Below are 11,272 nucleotides of genomic sequence, written 5' to 3'. Positions count from 1 at the left end.
CACAGTTGTTTAAAATTACATGCACCCATTACATATCACATGAGGTATACTCTGTTCAAACTCTGCTCTTCCTGGGGGCTTGTATTCAGAAATGGCAACTTATTTTCGATTTTAGTGGGCTATGCAACATTGGTTTGTCATTAAAATTTATACAAATGTGCGCAAGGCATGTATGCATTTATATAAGGAAGTGTCAGATTTTTAACATGCATACATTTGGAGTGAAACCCTATTTTCCGCTAGCAACCCCCCAGATCATACCATCAGGTCCTAAAACATCTTAAAATGTGGGCAGAAAAATCACAAGAATTATGGTATCATTTAGATAATTTTGACAAGTCCGCACCATGAGTTATACATCTTTCTTAAAATCATATTCTGGCCAACAGGGGTGTGTCTTCCCAGGTCACATGGTGTAGAAACCAGTTTATCCGGTTTCTGCCAAGCTCACAGACCCTGCCCCTCCCAAGAGGAAGCTATTTTACGGCCCCCCCAATAAACCATCTGCCTGGGCCCTGGAAGGCCCATTGTTCAAGAGAAAGCCATTTATGACCTCCCCCCAATAAACCCTCTGCCTGGGTCCTTTGTTTAGTCTCTAGCAGTCCCTTGGTAATTCAATCAGAGAGGGGTAACCTCCCCTCAGAATGCAGCCAGGCCTGAGAACTGCTGTGGGTCCAGTTTCACTCCAATTGGGGGGAAGTTGTCAGGCAGAATCTAGTTCCTTAAACCAGGCCCCAGCTAATGTCACTTTTAGTTACCCAGTTTTCTGCATTCAAATAAAACTAACAATTTTTACACATGCAGCTAGAATGCTGATTCTAAGTTCAGAACTAGGACATTTTAACAGTGACAAACTATGTGGCAGTCACAAGTCTGTCCCACAGTTTATTTACACATTTCGATTTTTGCTCATTTTAAATCCAGTTTCAGTTTAAGCCGCTGCAGACCTGCAGAGCTCAGCCAGTCTTGTTATAAACCTTCAAGTCACTTCAGAATATAACTTTACATTGTATCCACCCCTCATTAAGTCTTTCTTTGGTCTGCTTTGGGTTCATTTATTCAGTTTTACACAAATGTCTGGTGTTGTTTTAAAACGCCGGCTTTCTGATAGTGGTGAGCACCAGTATTGCAGCCATTTTTGGGATCTGTCTTGGATTCAAGCATTTCAAACAAGAGATATTACATGGAAGTATATTCTCCAGGTTCAACACATGGCACTGGTGTTTTTCCTTTGGCACCCATTCCACTCATGCTCGCACTGGTGGGTGGCAGGTTAGGCAACCATTTTGGTGTGCGCAAACTGCGTGGTTCTCCTGGATTCGGGCGCACATGTGGGCTTTTTGGCCACCTTGGATTTTCTAAGCCCACAGCACCAAATGTTACAGCATGATAGCTCAAACATGGGTCAGGACACCCAACAGGAGCGAGGCAGTTGGCAGAGAAGGGGATGACCCGGGAGAGACATTGACGGCCTGGAGGCATATGGTCTCCACTACGTTTGAGCCGGCTCAGACCAGCTCGGGGGAGATGACTCCTCGATGAGCGCAGGATGGAGCACACCCTTAGACGATATGATTGAAGATGATGTAATGGAGGAACCTCGGGAGGATGGAGGGAGTTAAAGAGAAGTGGTGGACATGCCATACTAAGAATCGTACCCATGACTGTAGTTCATGGTTTGGTTGTTGTTTGTGGTTTATATTGTTAAAATCAACAAAAAGTAAAAAAAAAAAAAAAAATACATGAACAGCAGTCCCTGTTAAGTGAGCAGATTTTCTGGTGGTAATCAGCTATCAGTAATATTTCATCACTAGTCCAAAGTTTCGATTAGAGTTACATCAAAGACAACTAATGCCACAGTAGCAGCAATGCAATGAATGCGGAGAAGAGGATTATATGGCAAGACAGGAGGCTCCTATTATGCATAACAATCTTTACTCTGAACCACAGCAGCAAAGAAAAGACTTTTGTAATAAAATAGTTGTAACATAAAACACGTATAACACAGTTCCAAACAGTGTAAGGGAAAACATCCCAGTCCAAAATAGAGGGCAGGACATGCCCAGGAGGCAACCAATGGGCTGAGAGCCAACCCCATAAAGGTCCATTCCTCTAGCAGCAACTCCTCTTCCTTTGCTGCTGACGCCATAGCTAAGTCACACCTTCTATTTGTTTCCTTAGGAATGCTAGTCTGGGTGTAGTTCTGTAACTTTGTTGCCAAGATAGACTTCCAGTGCTCCATTTTAATTGTTACGAGTTTTCATGGTTTCGAGTAACTTGCCTCAGCATTCTCTTTGGAACGTGCTGTTTTCTGTGAATGTGGTAGTAACGTTACATTCGTTCGAACTTGCGTTTTTCCTTTGAAGTGTGTCATAACTTTGTTGGTTATTTATTGTGCTGCGGAGAGCAGCATGTTTTTTCCCTTTGTTGTAGGCTTTATGATTGGTTGCTTGCTCGTGCGTCAGGTGAAGCCTGGCTTTAGGCCACCGATGCACAAGTGGTTTTCCTGTCAGGATTCCTGTTCCTGACGTACGCGACCCTGCTCGGGCCAGCGTGTCTATTCGTGCCCATTAATAATCCGTGACGCGTGTGGCCCGTGAGGAAACTTCGCTTCAGACCTGCAGCGCGTCATGGTTCTGCATTAATTCCCAAATTGTTACACTGCTCGCGTAAAGTTTATACATTACTGTTGCAGTGCTCTATTGTTCCTCACAATTGTTACGCTGCTCGCGTGAGGTTTATGCATTACTGTTTTGGTGCTTTATTTCCTCAAGATTGTTACGCTGCTCGCGTAAGGTTTATACGTTTTCAGTGATTTATGTCCTCACAATTATTACGTTGCTTGCGTAAGGTGCCTGCTCGGCTTCAGGCAAGGCCTGTCTTTCTGGGGCAAGGTTGCCATCCTTGCATGCTGCTTCCCCTTCACCCAGCTAGGGTATGCAGCACATAATCCAGCCCGTTCAGCGGTTTTTCCGCAGTACAGTGTTAAACTGTTTAGTGCTTCCTACTTCATTAATTCATTTTCTTCATTTTACCATATTTATTATTTTCTCTTATCCTGCCTTTGGTTGGGGTGCTGTCATGGATAAGAATGTGGGCGCCCCCTCTTCTGCAGATACCAGCACCTAGGTGCGCCCTTCCAAAAAAAGTGAAAGGTTGGGAGAGGGTGTGGGAGACCAGTCCCTTCATGTTTATGTTTATTGAGTTTATATAACACTTGCAGTCATCATTAGATATGGCCTTATTTGGCCTTAGTAATACCCTTGCTTGGGCCTTTGACAGGCTGATCAATCGCATTGCCGGTTTTCACCCTTCCCAGGCAGCTGGTCCCTCTGTTCAAGGTCAAGCCCCTAAAAAATGCACAAAAAAGACCAAACACATTCATGGACAACTCAGTTCTTCCCCGGTTCTGTCTCCTGTTTCCTCCCCGAGGAGGGGTCTGAAGCGCACGCTGGATGAATCCCAACAGCCCCCCTCTACTGCCCCTTGGCCGCCCCTTGCACAGCTTCCTGTGGCTGTGCCCACAATTTCTATTTCCACCTCAGATAGCTTGGAGGATTCCGACTCACCTCCTAAGAGGCGCAAGAGGAAGGTGGTCCCTGGCCCTTCACAAAAGGGTCCAGTCCTAGATGTTAAGGGGGTCCCGTTTTTCGATCCTGCCCTCATCCAACATCCCAGGTCTGCCGAGTGGCATCCTTCAGAGGAGGTTTCCTCGTTTCTAGAGTATTGGGTCAGACGTCCTTTGCCTAGGGAGAGTAAATTACGATCGAGTGCCCTAGGCCAGTGCTCCCAGACAAGGTGGCATTGACGCCTGAAAAAGACTAGTCTATGGCTGCTTTCATTTCGCAAAAGGGGAACACCCCAAGAAGGGGGTGGACAAGGCTTGGCGTAGTTGCCAGGATAATCTGTTGGACGTCTTGGGTCCAGTCATGCACATTTTTGAATTGGCCGAGGCGGCGGTGGCTTCTACCGCCCCGGTAGATGTTTACGTCTTGAGGAGGTGGATCCAACGCACGGTGTGCCTGCTCGGCAATGCAAATGCCTCCATCTCCAAGGAGAGGCGTAAATCCTTACTTATGCAATTGGATCCTAAGCTGGCGGATATGTCAGAGAGGGAAGGGGGTCCTGCGGCCCAGGGCAATTTGTTCGGAGATCATTTTTTGAAGGATCTCTCTGCCTACGTCCATACATTTACCGCTCTGGACAAGGCTCAGACTAACATCAGGAACGTGTTTTCCCATAAGGTTTTCCACAAGGCTGGGCGAGGCAGAGCCCGCTCTTCCGGCCGTTTTCCCCAGGGCTCCTAATTCCTCATAATGCATAATTCCTCCTCTGCTCGGGGAACGAATACCCGATTTTACCCTCAGCAAAATTTGAATTGGAGAGGAGGTGCCGGCAGAGGTGCCGGAAGATCAAGAGGAACATCAGGTACTTTCTCATGTGTTAAAGGATCTTTCCCACAGAGGTTTAGGGGGCGGACTGGCCAGGTTCCTTCTGCAGTGGAAGGCCCTCACCTCGGACCGCTGGGTGTGGCAGACTGTTCAGGGTTACCGCATAGAGTTTTACTCCCCTCCTTGCCAGTTCTCCTATCTCCTTCCCTTGGTGTTCAACGAGGTCAAAGAGTCTCTGATAGACGCGGAGGTCAGGGACCTCCTTTCCAAGGGTGCAGCAGTCCCGGCCTCCTACACCACCTCTCAGTTTCTGAGTGCCATTTTCCTAGTTCCAAAACCAGATCAGGGGTTTCGCCCAGTCATAAACCTGAAGGCCCTCAACTCTTTTGTAGTATACCACCATTTCAAGATGGGGAGGATACATCTTCTCAGGGACACACTTCTTCCGGGGGACTGGATGGTCAAATTGGACCTCTGGGACGCATACCTAGTGGTTCTGATATTCCCTCCTCACCAAGAGTTTCTTCAGTTTCAGTGGGGGGGGGGTCAAGTTTGGTAGTTTGCCTCCCTTCCGTTTGGCCTGTCATCAGCACCGTGGTGCTTCACCAAGTTAATTAAACCAGTAATGGCCCTCCTCAGGTCCAAGGTGATTTTGATAATAATATATCTGGACGACATGCTCCTTTTAGCCCAGAGCTCTCAGAATCTTTGTGTTCATCTGGAGTTTACGGTGACGCTTCTTCAGAGTTTGGGTTTTGTGTTAAATGTCAAAAAGTCCATATTGAAGCTTACGCAATGTATCCAATTTCTGTGCTTCAATATAGATTCAAAGCTTTACATCCTCCTTCTCCCGGACAGCAGACATTCCAAGATAAGGATGGAAATTTGTCTGCTCCTCAGTAGAGGGAGGATCTCCCTCAGGCAGTTGGCCAGGGTTATAGGGATGTTGTTGGCATCCATCCAGGCTATCTTTCCAGCCCTCCTTCATTACAGGGCGCTGAAGCGTCTGAAGGCCAAGCACCTGCGCAGATGCCTGTCTTAGTCGCAGGTGGTGGTGTTGTCTCCCAAGGCCAGTTTAGAACTCCTTTAGTGGCTCAGGCACATGGAGACCTGGAATGGCAAAGCAATGTTTGGTCCCTCTCCGGATGTCATTCTGGAATCAGATGCCAACAGAGCAGGCTGGGGGGCCAGGTTGGGTCAGGTTTCCACAGGAGGGAAGTGGTCCGAGTCGTAAAAACAACTGCATATGAACTGTCTGGAGTTGTTGGCGGGGTCCTTTGCAGTCCGGAGCCTTCTCAAGGATCAGGGGAATTGCTGTGTCCTCCTCTGCATGGACAATGTCTCCTCAGTGAGATACATCAATCATTTGGGGGGCTCCAGGTCCAAGGCTCTAGCGGATCTGGCAAGGGAGTTTTTGCATTTTTGCCTGGACCGGAACATCGTGTTAAAGGCGGAATATCTGCCGGGGGGTCAGCAACGAGGTTGCGGATTGGAACTGCAGGCATCTTCAGGACAGAAGCGACTGGATATTAGACAGGGCGCTCTTTGCCCAGATAGCATCTCTCTGGGGTCCGTTTGCAGTGGATCCGTTTGTCTCAAGGCTAAACTGTCAGGTTCCCAAGTTTTACAGCTGGAGACCGGATCCATGTGCTCTCGCTACCGACACGTTCCTCCATGATTGGTCGGGTCGTTGGAGTATACCTTCCCTGCTTTTGCCATGATAGCCGGAGTTCTAGTTCAAGTACGCAGATAGGCGGCGACTCTGGTGCTGGTTGCCTCCTTTTGGCCTTCTCAGGTTTGGTTCCCAGCCCTTCTGGAATTGGCGGTGGACTTTCCTCGTCTTCTTCCTCTTCGTCCCCAGTTGCTGGTAGATGCGGGGGGTCTCCCTCACGAGCTGGTCCTTCAGGGGCACCTCGCCCTTCTGGCTTGGAAGATTTCAGCTCTTCCTGGTGCTTTCGAGGACTTTTGCAAGACTCACTGTCAGTCATCAGGGACTCCTGGGTGACCTCTACTAAATCGGGATACTCTTCAGCATGGATCCACTGGGTTAGCTGGTGTGTGGCTAGGCACCTCAATCCCGTTTCTGCTCCTCCAGTAGAGGTGGTTAATTTTCTGGTGGAATTGTTTAAGGATGGGAAAGCTTACAGGACCATTAATGGTTTCAGGTCTGCTATTTCAGCGGGACACCTTTTGGTTAAAGGGGAATCCATTTGTATTAAGGTTCCACCGAAACCAAAATATTCGGTTCTTTGAGATGTTAATATGTTCTGGATCTCCTCCGGACCTGGCTTCCTAATGAGAGCCTGTCCTTGCAACAGTTATTTTCCAAACTGGCGATGTTGTATGTCTGGTGTCTATTAAGAGAGTGTCTGATATCAGAGCATTGAATGTGTACAATAAGATGTTTACCCCTCAAGGGGTTACCTTCTTTATTGCACGAAGAACTAAATACTTGACTTCCTCAATATCCTAGCCAGCTTTTCTAGAAGATTGTAAATTATGTGTTATCAAATGTTTGAAATGTTTTGAGTTAAAAACTGAAGGTCTTAGACCTCCGAATGGACCTCTCAGCTGCTGATTTCCTACAGGAAGCCCCATAAGCCAGTATCACCTTCCACTTTGGCAAGATGGATTAGGTGGGTTATGCGGGAGGCGGGGTTGACACATCATTCTTTGGTCCCCATTCGGTTCGAGGCTATGGCTTCCAAAGCCACTTTCCTCGGCAGTAGTTTGGAGCAAATACTGAAAGCAGCTGATTGGTCAAGGGAGTCTACTTTCATAACGTTTTATCATAAGCGTATTGCTCATGTTGCTGTTGATGTAATTCAAGGAATTTGAACTTGTATAATAGAGCCTCCTGTCTTGCCATAGAATACCTAATCCCCCACACTAACGTGAGAGGGGGGGGTTTAGATTCTAATAAAGACAAGGAGGTGAGTATTATCCGTCCCGCCCACCCATACCGGGTTTTTGATTATTGTTCAGATAGTGAGTGAATGGTCCTGGTCAAAGAGGAGATTCGTTCCAGTTTCAAGTTGCAGAGAATTCAGTTTCCGCTTGTATTTTGTTGGGCACTTGCTCTTCGTGCTACGCGTTTGGATTGTGCGGTCACTGTTGAGAAAGGTAAGCTACAGAAAGAGGAGTTGTTGATAGAGGAACGGACATTTATGGGGTTGGCTCTCGGCCCATTGGTTGCCTCCAGGGCATGACCTGCCCTCCATTTTGGACTGGGATGTTTTCCCTTACACTGGTTGGAACTGTGCTATAAGTTTTTTATGTTACAACTTTTTTATTACAAAAGTCTTTTCTTTGCTGCTGTGGTTCAGAGTAAAGATTGTTATTCACAATACTGGCCTCCTTGTCTTTAATATAATCTAACCCCCCCTTCTCAGCTAGTGTGGGGGATTAGGTATTCTTACGCCCTCTTGTCATGAACAGTAGTTTTGGCCAAAAGGGAAAAAGACTAATAATTAACTAATAACATCCTTTCATGTGTGATTGGTCACTTGTTGTTTTTTGAAACTCGAACTTCACTTTCAAAATATTAATACCAAATGAAACAACGAAAAATAGGATCTTGATTTACCCTGATACTACAGCTGCTACTTTGTTGGCTGGATAACTACTATTCTGATTCCTCGGTGTCCCAGCATGCACTGGTACTACTGACATCTCAGCACTTCACCTCTCTGTCACCTTTCCTCTCCCAGCCAACCATTTGCCTCACCTCTGCGCTTCAGCAGCAATGCTGCCACCGAACTGTCCACTCCCCCGGACATGGCACAGACCACCCGCCTCGCCGCCTGCATCTTTCACCACCTCGGCTACGGGTCTCAATAGCACACATCGGGCACCTGAGAAGCAGCAGGGGTGCTCCCGTTGACACTAACACAAGAGCGAATACGCCGGGTAAAATCAAGTCCCACAAATGTAGTAGGCTTGCAGACATCTTGAAACAAATCAATTTCTTATCAGTTTTGATGTCAGTGCCCGCAAAACAAATGGAGATCGTGTGTTAGTTGAATGTCTTTACAGAAAGTTTATTCTTTATACAATACTTTTACGTATCCTTCTTGAAGAATGAAAACGTGTATTTTATACGAAGGCTGTGAAATACAAAAATATTTGTTCTTACTAAAATCAACCTATTTACTTATTATTTCCGTTAAATAAAATGTGTCCTCTTGGGGCACTATTTTTCCAATCCTTGGAGCCCCATTTCTTTTCCAGTACGTGCTGCCAGGAAGCCTGTTCATTCCAAAATGGCCGCCCCGTTTACACATGAATAACAGTAGGCACTCATACCGTTGCGCTCAAAAGAAGCACGATATCCTCGCAACCCGCACAACTCCTTCTTTACAGAGTTCTAATAAAGAACTAGAGGGTTAACATTCCACAACAAAATGAGTCAACAATGGACGCCATGCTTGTGGTTAAAACCGCCTATAATTAACCTTGTTCTGACATAACTGCCACCGTTCTACACATTATATATATCTTGCAGTATTATTGAACAAATAATTATTGTTTGTTGGTTTTATTTGGATATGTCACTAGAAGTGATAGTGAGCACAACACTGGGGCACCGGTTTCTGTAGCTGCCAAGTTTGCCAGTTCCATGGGGGACCCCTGCTGGAGCCAGTCCCGATTCTTCGCATTGGGACTTGTAGTTTTGTTTTTCCATTGCAAGGGCACTTCTGCTTTTTCTTTTACAAATATTGCTATTTTTCACTTTGTAGCGCCTCAAATAATTCTAACCCCAAAGCAATCATATAGGAGAATTAATTTCTCCAGCTTTCTGTAACGAAATATCCCACCCCGGTACTTGTGAATGTTGGCATGTATCATGCAAGCATGGGCAGCCGGCTCGGCGCACCACTTGTGCATCATCTACATGCGACCTGTAGACTCAAAAGCCCTTTGTAGGTGTGAAGCACTTATAAGAAGGCGTATTTGAAGCCTATTCAAAGCCTTGAGAAGCCGGAGCGCTGCCTGTTTCATCCCAGAAGTACTCCCCCCTTAACCTTCTTTTCATTGCCATGACTCCCTTCTGTTTTTACCCAAACCACCAACTATTCAGTTTGTGCTCTCTGTCTGCCCCTTTGTATAGGGAAATAAAAATAACCCTGCTTAAACACAGATCTATGCCAAATCTCCTATTGTTTGTAACTTGTATTACCGATACTGCATCAATTCCATCGACACTGGCACATGCACCTGCAGATGAGATATCATGCATCCTCACAGTTATGAACGTCCGTTCAGCAAATGCACGTGCACGGACATTGCCCTGCACATTACCGAGAACAACACTGATGTTTGCGCCATTTTAGAAACCTGGTTGGATGAATCATCCGGTCCCAATACTCTTATTACTAACTCCTCCAGAGTTTGTTGTCATCAGACAAGATTGCCTGGCTAAATCAAAACTAAAACCCCACATCTTTTGCCTAGTAACTAAAATACATTCCGATGGTAACTCTTCCATCTTATTAGCAAATCTATACCGGCCACCTGACTCTAAAAAACCTTTGTTCTTAACACAAATATCAGAGTTACTTTCAAAACTCCTGACCCACACAGACAAACCTATTGTCTGGGGCGACCTAAACCTACGAGCCAATGATAGCAAAGACCCTCTAGTCACCTCTTTCCTCTCTCAACTCCTGGGCCTAAATCTCACCCATGCCCAGGGCAACACATTGTATCCGATCATTCATGCAAACCTCACACCCACCTACCTATTGCAACACAAACGTCCACTGGACCAACCACAGCATACTTTCGTTCACACTTGCACACAAAAAACCATTAACACAGTTTAGCCCTAAAACAATCTTGATTTGGACCAAAAAACGCCTAACACTAGATCTCGTGGGTCCCGCTGTAGAAACAGAACTCGGCCACTACAACACCATGGTAAAGAACAACTCAGCTGTGCTTGCAAGATTATGCCATACCTTCCTCACGAAGCTATCAACTTCCTAGCACCGCTTCAATAAATAAAAAAACACCATCCATCTACTAGACACTCATGGTTTACCCCGGTGTGAAATCACACCAAATCAATGTTCGTAAGATAATAAAGAAATGGGTCAAATCACACCTATTAAAAGGAGCTTAACATCGAACAAAAAAATAGAGATTTGCAAATGAAAAAGCTAAAAAAGAAGCATTCACCAGTAAAATACTAGTAGCAACCAATTCCCCCAGAAACATTTTAAAATACCTTAGAGAACTATAGAATAAACCCCCCACCATCCAAGATCCTGGAATCCCAGGAGTAGGCAGATAAACTGAATCAGTTTTTCTACAACAAATAAAAAAAACGTAGAGATGCCATCCATCAGAGATTACTTCACTCCCGCCCCCCTCCACCTCCACCAATCAACAAGCAAAGCTCAACCTAAGCCAGTCATCCCAACCTTTGAGATACAAGAAGTCACAGTTCAGGAAGTTATTAATATCTTGAATGGAATGAACCCCACCTATTGCCACAGTAACCCCTGGCCTTCATCCCTGGTTATTGAAAACATCCACACTTTGGCCCCAATCATCAAAGATTTAGTAAATTACAACATCCGGACCGGGCTCATCCCTGACAATTTAAAACTCTCATGGATCACGACCCTCCTTAAAAAACCCACCTTAGTCCCTGATCAACCAGCCAACTACAGGCCTATTGTCAACACCCCCTTTCTTTTAAAAATCCTCAGAAAGTAGTTGTTAAACGGCTACAAGCTCATGTAGATAAATTCAAGCTTGTCGGCATGAGACAATCTGATTTTCGTCCAGCCCATGGGACAGAGACCACCATCTTGGATGTCAAGGAAGGGCTTATGTGGAACATAGACCGTGGAACAGGAACCTTAATTATTATG

At 45.8% G+C, this 11,272-nt stretch overlaps 1 protein-coding gene across 3 annotated transcripts in view; it reads right to left on the bottom strand.

Annotated features, from left to right (window-relative positions):
- The window catches only part of TRMU (tRNA mitochondrial 2-thiouridylase), an 852,019-nt gene that overhangs the window by 655,316 nt on the left and 185,431 nt on the right, over positions 1–11,272 (bottom strand). Inside the window, exon 1 of one of the 3 annotated variants that reach the window (XM_069629231.1) lies at positions 8,119–8,318. The exons of 1 other annotated variant lie outside the window; for it this stretch is intronic. In XM_069629231.1, coding sequence (XP_069485332.1) covers positions 8,119–8,200 — 82 coding nt within the window. In that variant the 5' untranslated portion in view covers positions 8,201–8,318. Of the gene's footprint in view, positions 1–8,118; positions 8,319–11,272 lie in introns of those variants that run through there. One more of the 3 variants, XM_069629232.1, reaches the window with a different exon arrangement.

This window comes from Ambystoma mexicanum, chromosome 12, assembly GCF_040938575.1.
Source record: "Ambystoma mexicanum isolate Mex_15411 chromosome 12, UKY_AmexF1_1, whole genome shotgun sequence".
Lineage (NCBI taxonomy): Eukaryota > Metazoa > Chordata > Amphibia > Caudata > Ambystomatidae > Ambystoma > Ambystoma mexicanum.
This window is presented reverse-complemented; position numbering and strand designations above follow the sequence as displayed.